The sequence below is a fragment of the Eschrichtius robustus genome, chromosome 1 (assembly GCF_028021215.1).
Source record: "Eschrichtius robustus isolate mEscRob2 chromosome 1, mEscRob2.pri, whole genome shotgun sequence".
In the NCBI taxonomy this organism is placed as follows: Eukaryota; Metazoa; Chordata; class Mammalia; order Artiodactyla; family Eschrichtiidae; genus Eschrichtius; species Eschrichtius robustus.
Genome location: NC_090824.1, coordinates 128,197,594 through 128,223,016, shown reverse-complemented (window position 1 = coordinate 128,223,016; position 25,423 = coordinate 128,197,594). Strand labels below are relative to the sequence as shown.

General features: G+C 49.3%; 1 protein-coding gene across 4 annotated transcripts in view; it reads right to left on the bottom strand.

Annotated features, from left to right (window-relative positions):
* Positions 1-25,423, bottom strand: part of SMAD3 (SMAD family member 3) — a 195,115-nt gene that overhangs the window by 79,287 nt on the left and 90,405 nt on the right. The window contains exon 1 of one of the 4 annotated variants that reach the window (XM_068554281.1): positions 17,681-17,726. The exons of 2 other annotated variants lie outside the window; for them this stretch is intronic. In XM_068554281.1, the coding sequence (XP_068410382.1) occupies positions 17,681-17,700 (20 nt within the window). In that variant the 5' untranslated portion in view covers positions 17,701-17,726. Of the gene's footprint in view, positions 1-1,736; positions 1,755-17,680; positions 17,727-25,423 lie in introns of those variants that run through there. One more of the 4 variants, XM_068554292.1, reaches the window with a different exon arrangement.

Sequence of the window (25,423 nt, the reverse complement as noted above, 5' to 3'; positions counted from 1 at the left end):
CCATCCTTTCTTCCTAGAAGCTCCATCTTCTTCTATAATCAGAAATGTTGGTTAGTATTTCTTAACCCATCAGATCTGCTACTAACCATGGCTTTATATATTCACTGACACTACTGCTGTGATAAGAAGTGGTCATTCATTCATTCATTCAAACATTCACTGAGTATGCTGAAATACCAAGTACTGTGCCAGGCTCAGGGAATAGAAAAGTTGAAAAATACCCAGTCCCTGCCCTGGAAGAGCTCTCAGCTGTCAAAAATGGGGGCGGGGCGGGTGAAAATCCTGAAATCTGATCTTATCTATCTTCCTGTCTTTGACTGCCACCACTACAAAACCAGCGGAGGCAGGCACTTCTGAAAGTCAAAACCTGTTATACACACTTTCTCAGCAACCGGCCCCTTTCCTTCCTCCAGGTTTCCTGCCTCTCCTTCTGTACCATCACCCCCAACCATCCTTAAATGTCAACACCTCTAGAAAGGGTGAAATAATTCTGCCACCTTAAATAGTGCAAACAGCCTCTCTTAACAGTCAAAGCGAGTGCTTATGGAGATCTAGCCGTAAGCCTGGCACAAAGAAAGAGGTCCAGGGTGGTCCCTCAAGGTGACATCAAAGCTGCCACGGCCAACTCACAAGCACTAATGGTTGGAGGAAACCTTCCTGGTTGTCTCAGCTGAGTTTCTGCCACGCAGGAGTGGGGAGTCCACACCTGCCGCCCCCTCCCCCATACAGCACCATGACCACCAGCGTCAGAGCAGAAAGGGTAGTGGAGCTGAGAAAACTGGGGCCCAGGGATGGTGGGTGGAACTCAGCGGTCCTAGACTACGGGTCAGTGGCGTATAGCAGCTCTCCCTGAGGCCCCTTGCTCAAGCCAGCATTAATGTCAGGTCACAGCTATTGACAGAATACCCACAAGGCCATTAACAACTCATGTCTGCGCAGTGCTCTGCAGTTTTGCAAAACTCTCTCCCATCCCTCGCTCTCTCCCGATCATCACAGTCGCCTTCGGTGTAGGCAGGGTGGCTCTTCCTATCCACACGGTGTGTGGTATAAAGTGAGTCCCACGGAGGCTGTGACAGGTCTGAAGCCACATCGAACAGGAAGAAGTGGCCAGGCCTGTCTACCCCTCTTCCACAGGGTGGCGGGAAGTGGGGCAGGAGCGAAAAAACGAGCCTGAGACACAGCTCCTGTACGAGGTAAGGTGGTGATCACATTTGGGAGGATGAAGGACACACAGACAAGCTATCTCCCACGGAGAAGGGCCAACCAAGCTCATGCGTTCAAAAATATTATGTACTATGTGCCAGACCCAGGAGTGATTCAGGAGACCATTTAGAGAAAGGGGAGGTGGTCACAGTGAGCTGGAACAGTCAAGGAAAATGTGACAGAGGAGGTGGGACTCACTTCTAAGTTTTAAAGGCATAAAGGGACAGAGGAGTTGGGGAACGCACCCCAGGAAACGTTAAGGGTGAGCCCCAGCCAGGCGGTGGGCGTGGGGACGGCAGGCTGGTTTGGGGTGGGGGGGTGTTATGAGGGGCCTCAGCTGGTGGGAGAAGAGGGCCAGACACAAGGTCAACCCACAAAACGGTCAGCCCTAGAGGATTTTAAATACCAAGCGCGATGGGCCCTGAGTACCTTGTCTACAGAAATACAGGGTGTCCTGTCCGGTTCTGCCCAGCCCGTCCTAGGCCACCGCCTGCTACAGACCAACCAGGACCACCAAGAGGGTCAGAACTCACCTAACAGAATTCCCCGGGGCCTTGCTCACAGCTGTACCTCACCCACACAAGTCAGCCTGGGCTGGTCCTGAGCCAGCACCTGGGGCAAACACAAAGTTCCTGCAGATGAGAAAAGATCGGAACCTTCACAAATCCATCCCTGCTCCAGGGAAGGCGGATGTCAGACATACTTTCAAAAGGGCCACATTTTGCACATTTTATGTGGTTTTCACACACTTCTGAGCAAGTGCATGACTGCTGTGTGTGTGTGTGTGTGTGAGCATAACGAGTTTCAAAAGGGAAATAACAGTGGGTAAATCTGACTCATCCTACACACACACACACACACACACACACACTTCCCCAAGGACTCTGATTTGAATAGCACAGCAGTGGGTGGTAGGCCTGGGGGCTGCATCGGGTCACCTGCACTCCCTTCTCAAGTGCTCGCCTTCCAGGTGACCCACGAAAACACAATTACACTGTGAACTCCTGGAGGGCAGGAACTGGGTTTTACTCACACTGCCTTCGACAGAGCAGGGGCCCCAGAACCCTGCTGATCTGATGGCAGAAATAAATAACCATGCATGCCAAGTGCTGCTTCCCACGATAAGGCTCCCCGGAAAGTGAAGGCCAATTCTGCTCCACCGCTCCCAACACAAACCAGTTCGCATTAGTTCTTCACTCTTTCTTTCGGTCCCTCGGCCCCCATGGCTTCATAAACCACCTCGGTAAGCGCCTCGACAGCTAACGAAGCACTTTCACATCCATCACACCTCCCTCAGATGCTCACACCAAATCCAGGACGTGGGAGAAGCTGGGATCTTACTCACAGGCCAAGAGGAGGAAGCTCCAGCTTAGAAACTTTAGACCATCTTGCTAAGGTCATGTCACTAATAAAACTCGGGTCCTGTCATTCCTGGCCCACGGATCTTCCCAAGAGTCTAACTAACTTCCAAGATTCTGGAACTTGATTTGCCTTCTCCTAAGGATTAAATACACATTGAATTCCATTACAGCTCAGTGTCTTTAAATGGCACCATCATCATCATCATCATCGTCGCTGTCTTGCCACCAACTGGGACAGGAGGCTAGAGCCTGCCTTAAGAGAGTAGGCAGGCCCATCTACTGCATAACCAGAGGGTGGGAGAGCCTGGGGGCTTGCTAAATTTGAAACCTTTTCTGACATTCAAGCATTTAAACAGCTCATTGACTCCCATACATAAATATTACTATAAGCTACAGTTTCATTTACCCTGTGCTAGGGCCAAGAGGGTTTGAAAGTAGAGTGAGCACAAATTAGGTACTGGAAAGTTTCTTATTTCCTGTAGTGTCAGACGTTCACAGTCAACAAGAAAAGAAAAGAAGAAGCAGGGTCACGTGGTAAGTCTCCCATCAAACACCAAACGTATGTGTTCACACATAATTGGTTCCTTTTGCTCAATGCCGAAATTAAGCAGCACAACTGGCACTGTTCTAGACACACGCCCAGGGACACAACCCAGGTCTTTGGCTGAGGGCCTCCTGACGGCTGAGTCAGTCCAGGGGCTGTTCCACCGGCGAGGGACAGACAGTTTCTCCAGGAACCCAAGGAAGGTACAAAACACCAGGTGGAACAGAGCTGAACTTCTGCAGCCCAGAATTTACCCAGCGGCACAAAAAGCACTTTCCCATTGTGATTTTCCTGATGAAAAGTGAGAAAGGCTAGAATCTATATATCCCAACTCCAGGTACTTTGCTCTGTGCCCTTGGGTGAGTCACTCGCCCTCTCTGGGTCTCTGGTTCCTCCTAAAGGTGGAGCCTGAATTGGAAAGCCCTAAGCTTGCTTCAGCCTCACTGCACACATGAACGACCCCCTCCCTTTCTCTCCCACTCAACACAGCATATCTGAACCCAAGTCGGTGAGAGAGCCACCATGAGGAAAATACACTGATTAAAATATACATTGTGATAAAACGCACATAACGTAAAAAGTTACCACTTTAACCATTTTAATGTGTACAACCCAATGGCATTTAGTTCATGCACAATGTTGTGCAACCATCATATTTATTCACTTCTAGAATATTTTCATCACCCCTAAAGAAAACACTGTACCCATGAGGCAGTCACTACGCCCCATTCCACCTCATCTCAACCCCCTAGCAACCATTAATCTGCTTTCTATCTCTATGAATTGGCCTATTCTGGATAGTTCACGTAAATGGAATCATACAACACACGGCCTAGTGCGCCTGGCTTCTTGCACTCAGCATAACGTTTTCAAGGTTCATCCATGGTGCAGCATGTACTTCATTTCTTGGTTGAAAAATATTCCATTGTATAGAGGAATATGCCTTTGAATTAACTGCTAAGGAAATCATTCACGAACTTCAGTATTAGTAGTAGTAATAATTAAATGAGATAATCTATGTAAGGTCCCAGGCAGATACTAAGTGCTTAATTAACAACAGCTTCATTCTCATCATCGTTACCATCACTAAAAAAATTCCTCATAGCACACCTCACTCGAGAATCACTGGCCTGGATGCCCCCTGAGGCCCTACATAGGCCCCAGCTTCTTTGAATAAGTGAATCAAAACATTCTGCCCGTGTACTACATCTTCCCCCAGTTCTCCAGGATGTGTGAACCCTTCGGAGCACCTGAGAAGTAAACCATCCTGTTGTAGGCGGCAACAACACAAGCTAGCAAAACAGTGGGACCCCTCTTGTAAGCCATCTTGCTCCTTGAATGTACCAAAATAGAACATTGCTGGGGAGATAGTGTAATTCTTCGTTTTTCAAAATGATTCACAACAGGACTCCCTGAAATGGTTTTCCTCGTACACTTAAAACATAATTCAATTTACACCGTCACTGTTTTAGCAATAGACCTTCTCCATAAAACAGTGCGCGGCTGTTAAGAGTCGGGCTCTAATCCTGGACGACAGTGTTTGTTCCAAGTCAGTGGGACTGATGTTTGCTTTCCCCTCCTTGTAATCAGCAGGCTCCATCTGGAGACAGAAGTCCTGAGTCCTTACCCCACTTTCCAGCCCTGAGACTTTGAAGAGCCACCTCTGAGTGTCACTCTACTCTTGGGGAATAAAGAAGTCACAGCCACTTTCCCTAAGGCTGGTACCAGAATCAAAAGTGCCACAGAGAAGTGAATTACTGTTACAGAACTAACGTAGGCTCTGTCCACAATTTGGGGCACAAGTCAACATTTGTGAAGCATTTCAAAACACTGTCCCACTTTGACGGGTAGCTTGAACTTCTTCCAGCTGGTCCCCTCACAGACCAAGATCACTCTCCCATCCCATGCAGGCCCCCCTACTGTCGGCATCCAGGTCTCCCAGTGGGCTCTCGGAGCTCCACTGGGGATGCACGGGGGCCCGGATGCCCGCTTCCACCTGTTTTCCGGGGGCTGTGCAGGCCTCTACAACCAAAGCAATCCTCCCCAAGTGCTCTGTGGCCAGTCCTCTCCCAACTCCCATAGCTTGTTTTCTTTAATTAGCTCTCTGTGGCAGGAGAAAAACGCGGCCCCACCCTCGAAATGAGCAGATCTGGGCCTCAAATGTACTCTGTGGTTTGCCTCTGTGCTGCCAAGCTGTTAGCCAGGGAGTGACAAGCTACCGGGGCTTAATAGGCAGGGGCCGGTGAGAAACCCTGCTACAGTAAGAGAGGCCTTTCTCTTCCCAACATCTGACGTTTCTCGCCCACAAGGCTGGGCTGCACCCCTTTCTGAGTCCCTGAAACCTGCGATTGTGGTTTGAGGAACAATTCCAAATTCTGCTGGTTTGCTTTCTCTTTTTTTCTCCCTCCTTCCTTCTTTTTTAACCTGCTCCTGGGACAGTTTATGGTACATCGCTGGTCTCAGAGATCAAGGACTGAGGCCCAAGCAAAGTAGCTGCTGCTTACCTCCTGACACTAGTGAGCAAGATTTAAATCAATACTGAGGATCCACCAGAGAGTTCTTCCCAACACAGCACCTTGAATTTAAGCTAAAGAAAGATTGCTACATACGTCATCTCAAATGGGCCCCAACCTGTAAGGCAGGCAGACCCATTTCACAGGTGAAGAAAGTGAGGCTTGGTGGGGAAGGGACTGTCAGAAGTCACGTGACTCGGGGTGACAGAGGATGGAAGGACAAGGACCCAGATCTTCAAATTCCAAACACAACAATTTTTCTCTCATTCTGGTAACTTCTAAAAACACAGTCTAGGGACTTCCCTGATGGTCCAGTGGCTAAGACTCCATGCTCCCAATGCAGGGGGCCCGGGTTCAATCCCTGGTCAGGGAACTAGATCTCACATGTCGCTACTGAAGATCCCGCATGCCTTAACTAAGACCCAGTGCAGTCAAATAAATAAATATTTAAAACAAAAAAACAAAAAACCACACAGTCTAAAGAGCTGCTTAGAAGTCTGAGGCAGAGGCTCCCCGGGCTCTCATACAGCATCTCTCAAGTTAGACCCTGAAGATGCTAATCCTTTGGTCCTAGAACATCTAAGGATTATTTCTGACCTTTTCACCATCATGACCATTGCTATCATATATTCAACACCATGTACCAGAACACAATGTTAGCTCCTTTCCCTGCACTCATTTCATACCATTTTACAGACAGGGAGACTGAGGGTCCAGGGGACTTGAACAACCTACCTAAGGCCCAATAACTAGTTAAGAGGTGGAGATGCGATTTGACCCAAGAATTCGGCCTCCAAGTAGCTCACACTCTTAACAGCTACACTACAACTGAGAGACTGAGGACTGCCCGATGAGAAAACCGATCCAGGAAGAAACGACTTGCCCCAGGAGACCAAGCCAGAGCTGGGATTCCAAGTGGGGGTCTTCTCAGTCCACTACTGGCTTGCGCCCCTACACTAGGCTGCTCAACAATTTGCAAGAGTGAATGCACAGCAGGCCCCCATAACATCTCCAACAAGGGTATGTTTGTAGCCTCTGAAATTCCTCAACTGTGATCTCTATCAACAACAGACCCACCATCACCTGGAACAGCCTGGAATCTTCAGAGTAAGTGCCAGTGCTCACTTATCCATATGTTGTTTCTTGGCTCTGCAACCCGGAATAGAGTAGATCTAGCAAAGGACCTGTGTGCACAAGACCAGCCTGCGACCCCCGGTCCCAGGACGCTAGCCAGCGTCAGCTACGTAATTCGTGGGGTGCAGTGCAAAGTGACAGTGTAGAGCCCTCTGAGCAAAAAGCAGGAAAACAGTATCATTAATGGTATTAAAATCTAAAACTTTTCCCCTTTCTTCCAGAGTCTCTCTCTTGACTTGTGATAGTGGGTTTTTGTTTTGGTTTGTTTGGGTTTTTTTCCTATTTAATATCATTCTAAGTCAAGAAATATTAACATTTTAAATTATTGGCATGAGTCTTGCCATTCATGTTTATATCGTGCAATGCCAAGTTTTGAATGCAAACAAAAGAGCATTTAACTAGTATGTGAAATCATCAAAATTGCACCATTTGTATTTCACAGCTTAGATACACATATACATCGTATGACTTACCAGAACAAAAGCAACACTGCCTAAAACGAACTCCACTGTTTTCACTTCACTTCTTGACAGGTGCACATTCTACCAACACTCCCCCCCTTGCTGCTTACTGATGAGTAGGGAAAAGCTGAAGGGAAAAGGCACTCTGGGCTGCCTGATCTTTCCTTTCCATTGTATGTCATCATTTTCGGGGTAAGGGATTAGCTAACACCGGGAAGCGACACGAGTAAGAAAGCATATGATGGGATTCCTTGGTGGTTGATGTTTCTTAGAATGACATCACCTTCTTTCTGTATCCCAAACAAGCTCTGGTTCAAGCTCAGGACTGTCAGGGTGGATCGCTCCTACCTCACATGCATGTCCACTGTCTATTGGGCTTCGCTTACAAAACACCAGCTCAAAGAAAATTAAGAATCTCAAGATGTCAACAACAGGCATTAAACCAAGCACAGGGCCCTCCTGAGCGTGCGGCTCTGTGACATCACATACCGCGGGCCTGTGAAGCTGGCCTTGATGCCAGGCATACCTGTGTCAAGGGCAGCCTCAAGACCACCACCAAGTCTGTCCTTTCCTGTGCTGGCAGGTCGGTCTAAAGCCGAATTAGCTTAAGTCCCCACCCCCAGAGTCTGTGGGTCCAAGAAATGTTAGCAACAGGCTCCAATACTGAAACACAAAAAGGATCTGTATTACAAAGCTTACCCACCTCAGCACCTGATGGGCTGGAACACTTCCCTGGCATTTTTCACCCTTTCTGAGGCTGCCATATTGTGTGACAGTTCCTTTGTCAACACAGTAAAGCAGGTTAGGTGGGCAACCAGCATCTTTCGATCTGGTAAACACCAAGGGAAGGGAAGAAGGGACCAACCATGTACCGACTCTTAGCAAGGTGACAAACCGCGCTAAGCTTTGTATATGCATTAACTCAATCTCACAACAACCCTAAAGAGACAGCAATCATTATTCCCATTTTACTGCTGGAGAAACTGAGGCACGAGAAGTGATGTGACTTGCCCAAGACCCGCCCAGCCAACTCAGGCTGTCTTCTCTGGGCTTATCACCAGCCCCCGCTGAGGCTGCTTGTAATACTGTGATTTATAGTAAGAAATATGTATTTGGAACGTAGCTCCTAAAATCCTTGTAATTTCCTATATAAGAGCCATAGGGGTAATCTTTTGTTGTAATAGTTTTATTCCCAGTTCCTGAAATAGCTCCAGAGCCATAAAGGTGAAATGGGCATCTTTTAGTTATTCATAACACGCCCCTTTCGACCACACCTGAGTTTATGCAAAGCCTCCATGGATAAGGGGCCGGTTGCCAGGGAAACCAACCTTGTGCTTAGAAAGTAGGAACTTTCAGCCTTAGCCCCCCCAACTCTGCCCCCACCTCCAGAGAAGGGAGACAGGTTAGAGGCTGAATCAATCACCAATGGTCAATAATTTAATCAATCATGCCTACGTAATGAAGCCTCCATAAAAACCCAAAAGGACAGGGTTCAGAGAGCTTCTGGGTTGGTGAACACGTGGAGATGAGGGGAAAACTGCGTGTCCAGAGACAGCACGGATGCTTCGAGCTCCTTCCCACATACCTCGCCCCGTGCATCTCTGCCACGCGTCTATTCCCGAGTTATATCCTTTACAATAAACCAGTAGAATGTTTTCCTGAGTCCTGCGAGCCACTCTAGCAAATTAACTGAACCCTAGGAGGGGGCAGTGGGAACCTCTAGATCAACAGCTGGTGGGTCAGAAGCACAGGTGTCAACCTGGACTTGTGATTGGCATCTGAAGTTAGGCGGGGGGGGGAGGGCAGCAGGCTTGTGGGACTGAGCTCTTATCCGTGGGATCTGATGCTATCTGCAGGTAGAGAGTGCCAGAATTGACTTAAACTGTTAATATCCAGCTGGTGTTCTGAGAATATGAGCATTGCTGGGTGTGGGGAAATCACCATACCCCCCAGCCCCACACACACACACACACACACACACACACACACACACACACACACACACACACACACACACACACAAGCTAGTTATCGGAAGCAGCAGGAGTGAAGTTTTCTGTGAGTAGTGTGGAGGGTAGAGGAGACACATGGAAGAGTTTTCTAGACACCCCTCCATGCAGCCCGGACGTCCGCCCAGAGGCCGGTAGCAGAGCTGGGTTAAAACTCAAGTGCACTGAAGTCCAGGAAAGGAAAGAAAAACAGAGAGCGACCGACTCCAGAAGTTCTGGAACATTAAGTCAGTTGCAGCCTGCCAGGATTTAAATCAAGAATTACCGCTAAGGCCTCAGTGTAAGGTGTGAGGCAGGATCCTTACCTAGGTTAGCGCAGCCCCGTTTCCCTCCCTAAATGCCTGTAAAGCAGATCTCAGGTAATTGTGATCCTCAGATCACCCGGGCTATATTCGCAATACCGTGTTATTTACTGAGTTAAAAGCTCAGGTCCTGCCTCCAACACAGTTATTTAGAGTCCTTAGGACCTGCCTGAGCAGGCCCGGTTCCCTGTTAACACACCCTGCCCCAGCTTTCTCCTCAGGGCAGCGATTCTGAGCAGGGCTTGCACAGTAAGATTGTTTAGTGCTGAGTCTACCTTAGGAGATGGCTAGGTAGACGCCCTCAGTCCTGCCTGGGAGGAGCTAACCGGTGGGAAGACGGCCCCCCTGACCCCCAAGGGTGGGATGAATGGAAGCAGCGTGTCCTCCCGTCCCAGAGGCTTCACATCCCATCCTGGTCACTTCTAGTTGCAACCCAAACAGTAGGATAATGTTTGCTGGCTGGAGGATGACGCATCTTCTGACCTCCCCCGGATTTAGGCTGATTCACTGGACTTGTCACACCGCAGACCACCCAACGCCGGCCGCCTCAGGCAGACCTACTGCCTACCCTGAGGACCCCCAGAGGACGGCTGGGAAAGCGTATGGAAAACTGCCAAGTGCTGGTCACGCCTGGATCTAGGAAACACCTGGGGTCATGCAAAGAGCCCTGGACCAGAAAGGATGCGATCTGGACTCAGATTCCTGGCCTGGGTGACCTCAGGTAAACCATGTGACTCCTCTAAGTCTCAGCTTCCTCAGCCATTAAATATGGAAGGCATCCAGAGCTGCAGGAGGATGCCGGCTGGTCCTCCCACTGGTCCAACAGGTTTCTCTCAGGTGCTGCCAGAGGCAGTAAGATGGGAACACTGGCTGCTTGGGTCTCTGTCGGGGAGCCAGCCTCCCAGCCAGCTCCAACTGGCTTGTCAACTGCATCCACAATACTTGCAGGCCTGATATATCACCGTAAGTCAGCAGGAGCCTTTACCCAGTTCCTCTTTCCCTTCTTAGTAATAGCAACTCTGTGGATGGCTCTGAGGCCAGCTGGGCCTCTGTCTGTCCCCTCAGGACTGGGTTTGTTTACATCCTTCCTCTTCAGCTATCTGGGCCTTGGTTACTTCTTGTAAGACTCCCTCCTCGGTAAGGTTGCTGGGAGGATTGAGAGAGAAAGATGTGCGGAAGATCCCTGGCCTGGCGCCTTCCTACAGGTCACTGTTAGAACAAGGATGCACCCAGATGCCTGCCTTCGCTGGATGAAGCACCTCCTGCTTTGGCAGTAGAATAAGAGGTTTATGGAGATGGCAAGGCTGGCAAAGGGCCCCGGTGGAGGTGTGGACCCTAAAGCTTTATATTCAAGGGGTCCACTAAGGTTCAAGGCCGATTTCACATCCATCATCCCACCTGATCTGCACCATGGTCAGTGAGGGGGGACATTTTACAAATATGAAAAGTGCAGCTCAGAGAAGTGACACACCCAAGAAGACACAGCCAGCACGGGAAACCAGGGGTCCTGGCCTGAGACCAGGGTCCTTTCCACGGCACCAAATGGCCAGACAAGAAAGAGTGACAAGATAGTGGTAATCACAGAGTCAGGTCAGCACCACTAATAAAAATGGGGTGGGGAGGGGAAGCTTGACTACAGATATGGAACTCTCAGTCCAAGATTCCTATTGCCTTAAAGCTCACTTTCAACCTCCTAAGTGTTCATCGTTGACTTTTAGACTACACCCCTCAGGTACTGGCACCAGGGCCAATTTCCTATGGCCCAGAAGTGGGCTGCTATTGCCACATTTCCTTCCCCAAAGCTCCAGAAGACCCAACATATAGGGAACATCATGCCCATTATTTCATTTAATCCTCATAATACCACCACTGGTATGATCTGATATTTTTAGCTGTTGAACAAAATAGAAAAGAATCACCCAGGGAAGTTAAGGGGCAGGAAAAAGGCCTGACCCTAGAGGTGTACAGCCCTGGAGTCTTGGGCCTTTTCTTCCACACCACACTTCTCTCTATAAAGACCCCTGACCAACAGTACCCTCAGTATCCTGTCCCCACCTTTAGTGAGGTGCAGGATCACCTGTAACAGTGGTTCTCAAATTTTAATGTGTGTCAGCATCCTCCAGAGGAAACACAGACTTCTTCTGGGCCATGCCCCCAGGGGTTCTGAGTAGGAAGGTCTGGGGTAAGGCCTGATACTCTAACAAGTTCCTGGGTGATGTTGATACTTTCTGGTTGGGGACCACAATTTGAGAACTGCTGATTTATCATCAATGTAAGCACTCTCCCAATGGTTAGGTTAACTCTGGTACACCTACTTGAAATAATGTCTAATTAAGAAGACCATGTGGAAACACAAGGCAATGCTTACGACAATGTCAAATTAGAACAGGAGGCTGGCACCCTAGGCTGGTCCAGGTGCTGTGTGTCCTCTAATCCCTTCCTCATCTTCCTGTCTTCTGCTCTGTATCCCCGGGGCTGACTCCTGACTTTCTAGGCCTCATGTCAGGGGGCTACTGGGGGGTTTGGACAACAGCAGGAACTTGTGGGAGAGTGGAAGGTGGGGGGGAAGGGAGCGGCCAGGACATTTCTCCCCTCTCTCCCTTTCTGCCTTGGGTGGGCATTTCTAACAGAAGCAGCTGCATCTGCTCTACAGAGGCCCACCGCTGACCCTGACCCTGGGCTCTGGTCACACCACCTCTTCCCTTGGTCCCTCCAGCCTATAGGCAGCAGTGATCTCCTGCCACCAAGCTCTGGGTCACCTCGCCTTTCCATGTTTGGCTTCTCAGCTTCTTTATCACCTGTGTAACAAAGGCCTGTATTAAATTCCCTTTGTGGTAAATACTTGATGGTGTTCCTGCTTTCCTGTTCAGACTTACTAACATACTCTGATTACAGCTACACAAAAATGCTTATGCGAACGGACAACTCTAGAAGGTGACATGGAAAAATTAAAAGAGGTAACAATATGAAGGTTGTCTTCCAAGAATGTGAGAAGAGTGTCAGTTATTTATTATCAATTACTAATATTAAAACTGGTACCAAGCACATGGTTTAAGAGAAAACAAGGTGAGTCTTGATAAGGAAAAGGTTGGGGAGCCAGGAGCCCATGACAACAAATCTAAGGAGACCAGTCGCTGTACCTTCATTTCTAAAAACACCTTCTTCTGCAGAAACCATGGCCACAGCCACAATGATACTAGCAGTTCCCCCTGAAAGTACCGGTGGTTATCTGGGGGCAAGTGACTCACTTGTTAATGAGGTCACATAACGTATCACCGCAATGTTGGTCTCCGGGACAGGGCGGGTCACACTGGGCAACACCCCAAACCACCTTCAGCCCTCACTACCGCGGAGGCAGCTCCATCTCAGGTCAGGCTCTGAGCTGGGACCCATCTGAGCAACCCCTTTGGAGGAGCCAAGGGCCCGGGGACTGCTGGGAGAGCAGGAATAATGAAAAAGGATGTTCAGAAACTCAGAGGATTCTGTTCAGCCACATCCACCAAGCACCATGGCAGCAACGTGTGTGTGCCTGGGGTGCCAGGGTGAGGAAGGGGGATCTTATTTTCCCACCACTTGTAGGGTTTTTCTCTCCCAAAGGGCACAATTAAAATCAAAAGCAAGACTCCACAAAACCAGATGGTAACAATATAAGAAATTATGCTGGATTCCTGCACTGAACTCAAAGCTGAACACTGCAGCAGATAATCAAACGCTCAAGTGGAGAAGGAGGTTCTTGGCCTTGGACCAAACACAGTTTGGTGGTCTGTTTATAATATTTTAGCCTGACAACACTGCACAAAATGGACCACGAGGCTCACCACTGTAATGGGTTACTTTCAACCCCAAGCCAAAGATGATTTAAAGCCCTAGGGAAATGGGGGTGGGGAACGCAGCAGAGAGAAGCATCAAGGGCTTTACGAGAAATGTACGTCTACTCTCCAAAACTCTGAGTGGAACATTTCAGCGTCAGCACCATGCTTACCATCGAGCATTCTTGGAAAACCAGGATGGTTCACATCAGGCAAGCATCAAAAACTGTTTACCGCTCTGCCCCGTCCTCCCACCCGTTCTCCTCTCCCTAAGAACCTGACATCAGAGGCCTTACACTTTCATCCCTGGGTGCTGGCTAACTCCACTTCATAAGAAAACTAACTACTCGGGGACAGGGCTATCGGCCAGGATGTGAACTAACAAGAAAAGCTACCCCGGGTTCAGGCAAAGCACAAGCAAACAAACAAAACACCCCGGCAGGGGGATCAAGAGACCTGCTCGAACTCTAGCTTTGCCGCACATTCACTGTGACCGTGGGCAAGTCCCTGTTCCTCTCAGGGCCTCAGTTTCCATCTGTTGAAGGGGTTGGACTAGATAACCTATCAAGTCACTTCTGACCCGGGGAGTACCTACTGTGTATGACCCAGACTGTGGCAGGGACCCCACGCTTCTGAAGGACAGAGTGAGTACCCTCAAGCTGAGGTTCAAAGTGTTGCAAGTGTCCCCAGAGCCCACAGCTACTAAGTCGCAGAGTTGGGATTTTCAGCAAAATCTGTCAGACTCCAGGTCTTCCTACTACCCCAGGAGAGGCGCCCTGCTCTGAAGTGCCGTCTTCCTTGCACATGCCCTGCCAAGTGGGCCTCGCGGTAGTGTGAGCCGAGCAGGGTGAACCCCGATTCCAGCCACTCCCAAGCAGCCTGTCCCCACTCCCTCGGGGTAGCCCTTCGCTCGGCCTGGCTGTACCTCCGCCTCACACTTGGGGGTCCAGGCTTCCACTCAGGGCAGGGCATCCACAGTCAGGCCCTCCAGGGGAGGGTCAGGTCAGGAACCATGTCCCTGTGCGGCTTCGGAGGCAAGAAGAGCAAAACTCAACGCCTCCAACTGCTGGTTTCACCACCCCCTGCTCCGCTGGACTCTCACTTCCCCATCCAGCTGGTGCTACCCGCTTCCCACTGGGCCGCTGACCAGCTGGGGGCCTCGGGCTGAGTCACTCAGCATCTCCAGGGCTCCCTTTGCTCGTCTGGACTAGCATCTACCTCCAGAGATTGTCACAGAGATGAAATAAAATCAGGTAGGTGACAGCACTTTGTAAACTGTAAAATACAGTACATGAAAGGTCATGGTGGTGTCTCCCCTTCCCAGTGACAGCGGTCGCAAAAGAGTCTGTTATCGTCGGAGGGATATACCGAGAACCCTGGCGAGCACACACACCTCGTGCATTTATTTGTGAGGCCACTCGGTGCAGTAAAAGAACGACCCCGTCGAAGAACTGGAGGAAGGGCCTCTGTCCCTGCTTCTCCACTAACACAGAGACTGTCCCCGTCACCTACGAGACAGGGGTGAGACCACTTCCCTGCCTCCCCCAGGGCTGCTGTGAAGACAGGACCATGCGAAAGCGCTCTGCAAACCCTCAAGTATGCTCCACGTCCCCTCCCCACCCCGCCCGCAAGAGGGGGCAGACGAAGGTCACAGACAGGAGGACACTTGGCTGCTTTTCCTGCTATTCAGAATCACCAAGAGGCTCACAGGGAGAAGAAAGCGGGGGAAAGGACAGTGCATTGAAAAAGCAGCGAGGGAGCAATGGTGGTCAGGCAGGCAGAGCTGACCGGGAAGGGGTGTGTGGTTTTCAGGGTCTCTGTCTCATCTCTCTGGGGGCTCCTAATCTGATGTCTTCAGAAGTACAAAAACAAAACAAAAACAGCCATTTCTCCCAGCCAAAAAAAAAAAAAAAAAAAGCCTACCTTGCAAGAGAAAGTTGTTGGCTGTGCTCACAACTCAAGACTGTTTGCTGTGTGTCAAATGCTCTCCTGGCGTCTCCTGGGAACTCTGCGCGGCCAGGTGCTGAGGGTCCCTGAGGAAGGGCCTGCCCTTCTCGGTTCACTGGGCTCTGTCCGGAGAAAGGTCACCCCGACAGAGGTCTGAGCGGCCCTGTCCACACAGCGTGCTCCCAGGTGCTGACGGACGCCAGGTGTGAACCGCTGCGGGAGCTGCTCCCCTCCTCCCCCCAGAACAGCTGCTCCCTCAGTTCACTGAGGGGGATTCTGAAACAGCCTTCCTAGCTGCGCCCAACTAGAAGGTGTGAAAAAGCAGCAGAACACCGCCTGTGTTCCCTTCATTCGAGCCTGCCCCCGCGATGCAACCCGACAGCTCTGCTGCTCTTGTGAGTTTTCTCCCCACTCCACTCCCCCACGGATGTTCACCCTCACTGATGCATTTCACCTGGCCTCCACCCCCGCGTTTCCGCAGTGGGCTTCCCCAGCTCCTGCCCGCCCCTCCGCCTTCCACCCACGCCGACAGGTAAAGCAAAGAACAGGGGGATCCAGCTAGCCTACCGGGCGAGGCTGTTCTCACTTAGCAACAGCTGAGCCTCGTGTGTGCCCAGTCTCCAAGCCACAGTCTCAAGAGAATTAGTTCCAGGTTTGGGGCTCTGGGCACTTCTGATTTCCAGAGCAGAAGCATCAACATGGGCAAATGGGGAACAGAAAAAACAAACGCCAGAGCAGAATTACATATAGATGATGCCTCCCGCGATAAAGGCGGTTAACAGGGGAGAAACTAATAAATGCGTATCCCCTCCCACCTCGAACTCCAGGTCTCTTGTTTTTATTCTTCTAGATGAGCTCCAGCAATCACCGCTGAGCCGTCAATCAGCTGGACCAGAGGAACTCTAAGAACTCTAATCGAAACCATGGCTTCCCAAGGGCCTGGCTTTCTCCCCGCCCCCCCGCCCCCTTTTCAGGCAGAGCTGGCATCACAGCAAAACAATTTCAAAGCACAGAGACCATAAACACCAAATTAAAAGGTAAAGTAAAAAGGGAGGAGATGTTTACTGGAAACTTAAGTTCTACTGCCCGGAAAATATAGGTCTTTTTTTAAACACACATACACCAACACACACATATATATAAGGCCTCTGCCGCCCACCTCGAGAAATATGTACTTTGCACTATATATGGCTTTCTTATCTGCCCCGATTATGCTCAGCTTGTGACCGTGAAGCCTGAAATAATTACCCACAGAGAAATAATAGCCTTGGCCACAGTCAGGGCCTAACAAAGCCAGTCCTGCATTTACCGATGATCACACAACTCGCTCACAGGACAAACTTGAGTCCGCTGATGCACAGATAATCATTCCCATCCATACCTGAAATGCAGCCACTGCTGAGAGGGTGCCAGGTGGCTACTGGAACCAAGAACAATCATCTTACATGATATTTCTGGGTCCAGAAAGAAAAGGCTTTCAAGCTGAAACTACGCAGGAAATTAAGGTGGGCAGATGGTAATCATCAAAGCAGAGGGCTGGCAAAGACCACCCCTCACAGGAGAAGGAAAAAGCTAGAGGAAAATTGACTCCTGAAAGCAGAGAATTTTGATGGGAGCAAGAACATAAAGTTCCTACTAGCAATGGGGTGCCCCTCGGGGCTGCTCCCCGAAGATAATCAACATCGTGTTAGAAGTGAGGAGACAGGCACAATTCACTAGTGGGGCCCATGTGTCTCCCTTTCACTAGCTCAGGTCCACATCCCTTGATGCATCTGTCCCATCCCACCCATTCCACGGCCCCTCCTTCTGAACCCCTGGGTACTCACAATGTGCCCATAGCACAGAAGACCTTCATACTATCCCACACTTGTGTATTCAAACCCCAAGTCAGACTGTAAGCTCTCTGAGGGCAGAGGCCGTATCTGCCATTTCTCTGAGTGCCTTGCTTCATAAACATTTAGTGACTGACGGATTCCCCAGTTGCCTGAGAAATAACAACCTCCATCTGGCATCTTTGTCTACACCCACATCTCAAACCTTGTCACTGTAAAAGCTCCTCGACCCTGCTCCCCATCTGCGAGGCCCTTCGGGGCTAATCAATACTGACAAGTTCTCCTCCCTCCTGAAGCTCATTTCACACCCATTAAGTAGTCAGCTTCACAATCCCACCACCATCACAATATGCCCTCCCCTCTGCCTGAAAAGATATTAGAATTGAGCTGTCCTTTCCCATTAATGTTTAATCTGGACAGCTGTATCGCCTCAGATTGCTTTGGCTGTAGGGATGGAGTCCCTGCAGGGAACCATGAACAACTAACTGGGCATAAACGGAAGTGTTTCTATGCTATGGCTGATGAGGGTGGTACCATCCTCTCAACCAAGGGCAGGGACACTCACCAAGGCACAGGAAACAGCATAGCACGTACTTTCACAGCCCCTCACATCCACCAGGGCATCGCCAAGGATCTGACACTAAGGTATGCCAGCGTTGGCTGAGGCCTCTGACTTAGCTTCATGAAAAAAGTGCGGCTGCGTGTTATGGTCTGTTTAATCCACTCCTGCTCCACCCCTGCCCTCGCTCCACCCCCCCCCCCCACTTAGTACTCTGAGTTTCCCAAGCAGAAATAATCAACTACAGATGGTTCTACTCCTTCAGAGATGTTTGAGAAACCACTGACCCAGAGACAGGAGAAAACTGGGGATCCAAACCTCAGGGCAACTACTCACCATCAACAGCTGTGATTACCAAATCAACATGCTTCTAGAATCTAGAACTTTTTTTCTGTGTACCTGTGCTTTTTTTTTTTTTTTTTAAACCAACCACTATCACTTTTCCCCTAAAAGAGATGCCCGGAACACTGCACCACAGCTTTACTTATGATCTAGGGCTGTTGATTCTCAATGCTGGCCACACCCCAGAATCACCTGGATAACTTTAAAAATACTGATTCTCAGGCCCCACCTGTAGAAATTCTGAATTGGTCTGAGGTGTGGTATGGGTATCAGAATTTTTATAAGTAACCAAGGTTGAGAACATTCCATGGTGAGCCCGACCACCAAATGTGGTCATTAGGAAACAGGAGTCCCAGCTGCCGCAGCTTACCCCGCACCGCAAAGCTCTTTCCATCCTGTCTTCAACGGCGGGCCCCAATCTCCAGCCCCCAGAGTGATTGTACAGTGATCCTGAAACTATCCGAATGAGTAACAGAGTCGGTCATTTCTTGGAATGCAAGCTCCAGAATTAGAATGTTTAAGGTGCGGAAACTTTAAAATCCTGCTAAGCCAACGCCTTGGGTTTGTCAAGGAGGAAAGCAGGGGCCGGGGTAGCAAAGTGACTCACCCAAGGTCACGAAGCTGGTTCACAATGGGGCAGGCCTAGAACCGGGGTCTTCCACCTCTAGTTCTCTCTCCTGCACACCACCCAGGAGCCCCTGGGGTGACAGACTCTCGAAAAAAGCAGGGTCACAGGAATGGCCACTGTTTACTTCTTGTGTGCTTTCAGTGGCCAGCCTCTCATTACTTCATCTCTAGAAGGCTCTGTCTCCTGACTGGCCTGAAAACAGCTGAGGACAAAGATGGTTCTTCTCTTTAAAGATTCCTGAGCGTGCTGGTCAAATCATAATCCTCAAAGAATATACTTGCTGGCTGGCTGGGGTTCATGGAAAAAGCCATAAGCAAGAAGAGTCTACCCCAGTTTTGAAACAGCACTCTGTTGAGCTGTGGGTGTGAGAGCCCGAAAGCCAGCAGTGGATTCTGGTTTCTTGTGGATAAGAGAGAGTTGATTGTTGGTTTCAAAATCTCTAACCAACCTGTGAACATGTTTCCCTTCCTTCCTGTATTTTTACAGCACCACGGCTGCAACGCAGCTGGTCCCAGAAGCACAGGAAGCCTGTGCTTTGGGCTAAATGAGAATTCCTCTTTGCCTGAAGGCTGATTTCCCCTAGCCCGGGAATAGAAGCCTGGCAGCTCCAGGCAGCAGAAGTATGTATGACCGTCCAAATCCACAGGCCATTTACACCTCCTGGACCACAGTGTCTGGAGGTACTGCCGCCACCACCACCAACTGAAGATGCTCAGTAAGTATCTGGTGATACTTAAACCATGACTATAACAGGATTAAATAAGGAATGGGCTGCCTCTGAAGGCAGAGCATCAGATGAAAAATTACATTTGCCTCCCAGGAAAATATGTGCATCGAGAAAAGAGTGAAAAGCCAGAAGTCAAGGGAGGGCAGAAAGGTGTCATGAAATATTAGAGCTGATACAGACCTCTGAGGTTCTCTCTTGGAGCTTGTCATTTTCAAGATGCAAAGACCAATACCGAGAGAAGCCAAGCTGACCTTCCTGAAGTCAGAAAGCCAAGCTCCACCAAAGAGTGGCCAAGGGCCCTCAGCCTCATCAGAGAAACGGGATGCCAAGGTTCCTTCGTGTTCACGTGTCTGTTCTCTGGCTGATTCAACACTTCACTGACCCTGAGGGCTGCGATCATGATGAAGATGAAGACTAGTGTCGGTCGTGGAAGGATAGAAAGAAATGGCCCATGTTCAATTCCAGGCGTTGCTGGGATGTTCAGATGTGGACGCCCAGAGAACAGCTGAAGCTGAGGGTCTCTGACTGTGCAGAACTACAGATCTGGAAGTCAACCCCCCAGTGAAACCCAGAGAGAGAGAAGCACTTTGAGCTGCAATTCTGAACTGTGATACCCAGCTGGGTTGAACGAGGTCCAGCATGTGGTTTGATTTTCTCGTCACTGAAGTTAAGGCTGATAGGCAAAAAATAAAAATAAAAAACACAGTGGTCAAAAGGTGACATTCAAAAAGATTACTCGATCAAAGTCCCTTTGTGAGTACTGTTCTTTCAGTCTCCTCTGAATGGTAACCACTTCCCACATGAGCCCCAGTAAGGCAACCGTGCAGCCCACAAAAGAGATAGAAATATGACCACACTTCCCTCTTATAAACAGGTGACGGTAAACATCTGAGACCACTGGTCCACAGCCGCGGTTAAACAAAGGGTCGGGGGACCCCCTGGAATGGCTGTCAGGGCCTCCATCTCCCCACATACTAACTCTCTTGAGTGGGGACCTTGGACCATTAACTTCAGAACTCAAGCTGGTCAAACAGCACCAGCCTCACCCTGGAACCACTTCATTGGGTTTCACGCCCAGGCTCACCTGGCCACTCTCCTCCTGCAGACTCAAGAATTTTCAAGGAAAGTAGCTGCTTTGGTGCCCGGCCCTGTGCTCAGAGATGCCACTCTGTGTGGGCCTCGCGCAGAGAGCAGGAGGGCAACACATCACGTGTGTGCTGAAGTGTGCAATCCCCCACTCCCACCTCCTGGATCAGCTGTAGCGATAGAGTCTCTTTTTTTTTTTAACAAGAAAAGCCAAAACTGCAACTTTTTCAATCAAGCAAGAAAAACAGGCAAACCTGAAACAAACATCTTTAATTAGCTTTGAGATGTTTCCCTGGGGGTCCTGAGTTAGCCTAGATCAATAGGAAAATAAGGGCCCATGAGGCCCTGGGACAGGCTCTGTTTTCTCTGAATTGGAATGAAAAAGCATTTGCAGACCTAAAGTCAGTTATTAGCTGACTGCGACAGGAAGACTCCAGGGTATTCCGTGTCTGCAGAATGTTCCATCAGAAAATGACCCCAAAATTCTATAAACTGGCCAGCAGTTTGTTTTTAACCACCAAACATTTATAGAATTCTTATTTCTTCGTCTATATGCTTTCAGAGAAAGTTTCCAGCAGCTTCAAAGCCAGTGAGACACACAAAGACGCTAAACATGCAATTAAATTTCACAGGGTTTCGAAGCTAAAATACCGCAAGAACCTTTAGAAAATTTCCCCTGGGGGCAGGAGGCGCTTAGCTCTGTACCCTGCCCCCACTCCATACTCAAGGGCAAATTTTTAATCTTCATTTTGTCAACAGGAAAACAAGACTGGTAGTGGGGCAGAGACAGAAATCCGAACTTCTTGAAAGACCTGGCTTAGGTCAGAAAATGTTCAGGCACAGCGTTCAGAGGCCCTGAGGGTCCCCTCGGTGAGTCTCACTTCCATTTGTCCCCCTGAGCCCCAATTTCACACCTGTTCCTAAGGTGCCCCACAGCAGACTGCTACAACCCACATGGTTGAATATTCTGAACACAAATAATGGTCTCTCCATCTTGACTGTAAGCTCCCTGAGGGCAAGATCTGGTCCCTGACTGGTTTACCAACATAACCTCTGAAATCAGCAAGACATCAGATAAGTGTTCAGGAGTCTACTCAAGAGAAGAAGGAAAACAGTAATCAACAAGTATTAATTGACATTTACTAAGTGCCTAGCAGGTACCGGTGAGCCAAAGAAATAGCCTGGATCTTTGACATCAAAAGGCTTATTACAATCCATTATTTCTGCCATGACTGAATGTGACAAAATACTGGCCAGTGAGATACCAGGAGGCTTCTGGGAAAGATTTCCTTCCTGGATTAAGAGACCCCCAAGGAGAAGCAGGCTTTTCTGCCGCTAGAGGCAACCGTGTAGAGACGGTAACTCTTGGAGCAGCTGTGGCCGTCACTGGATCATGAGGGCTGAAGATGGCAGGGCAGAAAGATGGAAGGCTCCCAAGTCCTTGCTGGTGCCCGAAACCTCCCTGCCTCCAGACTTCTTAGGGGAGATAATAAGCCCTCACACTGGTGAAGATGTTAGTTGGGTTTCAGGTTACTTGTAGCCCAAAGCATCCTAATACAGTGAGTCTGGCCCCTGGTCCAGAGTATGGGATGGATCAGAGAGGGAAGGAGCCCACTGGCTTACTGCAGTATCCAGGCGTGAGAAACCGAGGGCCTCCACTAAGGAGGAGAGGGTGGCAATGGTGAGGAGAGCCGGAACTCAAAAGATACAAAAGCACAGTCCAGCCTTACCCACAAGATGGCCTAGTCATCTCCGTGAAGCCCAGGGCCCAGTTCCCACGCTGACTCTCTGATGAACTGGAACATAAATAATTAATATTCCCTGCCCATACTCACCCACACACATGCCTCCTTGTGTCTCTGGGGTTAAAAAAAAAAAAAAAGGAAATGCATCTTGTTCTATTTATAAGACACAGCACAGCCACAAAGGATGACGACCAGAGTCGTATCAGCTGAAGTTCTCCAAGCAAGTGCCAAGCTTGGTTTGAATTTACACTTCACTTTTCTCAGCCTGTAACCAGTCCTCTTTGTCACTCCAGCTGCTCTCCTTGGAGTTCATCAGACAGGGCCTCGCTCATGGCAAACAGTTTGGTTGCAGAGTATAGAGAGCTCAAGTCCCTCTCCAGACTTCCAACAGATTATTTGGGGCAAGAGAGGAAGCATGAGGCTTGGACGATCGCAGAAACGTGTCCCGTGAACATGGGGCAGGAGTGAGGCTGTGCAAAGCCTTTCCATGTTCTCTACGGAGTTCCATTGACAGAGGGGGTTATTTAGGGCCACATGCCCTGGCACATTCCATGCATTTACCACCATCAAAGAGAGAAAAAAAGGCATGCTTGCTGTTATTTTTAATTCCTTCCTCAATGCCTTCCAAAACTCTTCAGCAGAAGGTTTATCCACTACACCCCCACCAGCTCCCAGCCAGTAATATCTTTGAGGCCTCAGCGAAAATGGAGCAGGGGAGCAGGAGAGGTCAGCTCACAGAAGAAGACTCTGCTCCTGGACATTAAATCCCATCTCAGCTGCACTGCACCTAGGGGCACCTCCTGGGCTCCGAAGGGACATGGCCTGATGAGGATGCAGATGTTCTAGAGCCAGGTGAACACCCTACCACCCCCTCACTGCCATCCTCACATCCCCCGCCTCCACCTCCCACTTCTCCCCCTTCCCTTCAGAGTGGCCATCAGCAGAGCCAAAGGTTCCCCAACTCCTACTGCAGCTAAGTAAGCTCTGGTGCTAACTTGACTATTTTAGATTACCTCTAAGGTCTCATCCAGTTTTAAATTATGTTGCCAACCTGCTGAATGATCTTAGGCAAGTCCCCTCACTCGGAATAGCAGTAAATAATCCAGACAGTCCCTGACACTTTAGCAGTGGCAGAGAAAGCTGCTGATGTAATCCTCCCAGTTTCCTTGGTCAGGTATCGTGATCACTGGCACAGAGGCAGGGTGACTTAGAATGACTATTTTATCCAGGTTTGCCTGGACAGTCCAGGTTGATGCCCATTTTCTGGCCATCACTAATGACAGCACTGCCCTTTTACACTCTTTCTAGAAGTGTCCTGGTTTGTTTAATAAATTACATAGTCACCCCTGATTCTAGAAGGGGCAGAGCTTCAGAGGCAAATCCAGCTCCATCTCTTACCATGAGACCTACAGCAACTTTCCTAAGCAAGTTCATGGATTTTGTTGTGAGAATGAGAACAGCAGCCCATTCTTGGGGAGCCTTGGGGCAGGCAACTGGGTGTCAGGAACCAGACCTGAATTCAGATTCCTGTTCTGCCGCTGACCCCTCAAAGCCGCAGCCTCCTCTTTTTTTTTTTTTTTTTTTTTTAACTTCAAACGTTTTTATTTATTTACTTATAGCTGCGTTGAGTCTTTGTTGCTGTACGCAGGCTTTCTCTAGTTGCGGCGAGTGGGGACTACTCTTCGTTGCAGTCCGTGGGCTTCTCGTTGCGGTGGCTTCTCTCGTTGCAGAGCACGGGATCGAGGCGTGTGGGCTTCAGTAGTTGTGGCACGTGGGCTCAGTAGTTGTGGCTCGTGGGCTCTAGAGCGCAGGTTCACTAGTTGGGCGCACGGGCTTAGTTGCTCCGCGGCACGTGGGATCTTCCCGGGCCAGGGCTCAAACCCGTGTCCCCTGCATTGGCAGGCGGATTCTTAACCACTGCACCACCAGGGAAGCCCCTGCTTCCTCTTCTATAAACATGGATTACTCACCCTTCGCAGAAGATGGGTAAAGAAGACCAACCAGTTGATCAATGGCCCACCTTGGTGTCTGGCATATAGTCAGCAGCCAGTCCACACTGCATGGGCCAGGATCACTCCCAGGTGAGAGGGCTCAGGTGATCAGCCACAGGTCAGCACAGCTGACCCAAATCCTCAGACAAGGCCACGAGCACCAACTCACCTAAGCTTCTGGAACCAGACCCTGCAGCACACACACCCTGAGTTCATATTCCTATTGAATTTGTGCATCATGAATGATTTTCTCTAAGGTGGCGGTGAAACTCTGGGTGTGAACTTGGAAGCCTTAACTCCATCTCTGTCAGGAAGGGCTTTTAGCAATACTATAGAGTTGTGCTTCATAAAGAAATAATGAGTGACACTGCATAATATTTTACAGTCTGCAAAGAGCTTTTAATGCATAGCTCATCTAAATAAACAACTGAAATCATCCTACCGAGGGAGGCAAGGTTTTTCCCATTTTACTGATGAGGAAAGGGAGGCTCAAAGAAATCAGGTGATTGGTCTATGGTCACCAAAGCAGGAAAGGGGAGAGCAGGGATTTGAACTTGGGTCTTCTGAATGTAAGCCCAGAATGCTCCACCACTGCAGTAGGCTGCCCCTTCAGCAGCAGGCCTCTATCAGGGTTCTCAAAAATGGTCCATGAACTAGAATGAGTCTGTGGACACAAAACTTTTATCTTCTAAAAACCTATAAACTTCAATTAACAACAAAAAAAAGCTGACTCTAAACAGATGAAGTAAATTGTATGCACTCTCTCAGTGGTCACCAAAATTTCTGCTTGCTCTCAGTGATAGAATATATGAACTTAAACTATTTTACTTTCCTATTAAGGAATGTAATCTGTTTTTAATACATGATAGCGTTCGATGAGTCTGCAGTAGAGAATTTAGGTATTTTTGCTGATTGCAGTGTGGTCTGGAATTGGAAAGCTTGGCCTAGGCGATCATCAGTGAAGACATTTAAAACACTGACCAGAGATATTCCACACAAAGACACCGTACCAGGCACAGAGAAGACCCGGGGAGAGGCCAGGATCTGATGTTGAGGCCTCTGCATGGAGCCCAGCGACACCCTGCTTAATTTCCCAGGGAATCCATGTCAAGAGGCTGGCATGACTCACTGGCTAATTACCTGAACACTTGGGCTCCCCCAGCCCTCCTGGCTGTACAACTTGTCTTCTCTCCTGACGGCCAACAAAACGCTATTTTCACCCTGGTCCAG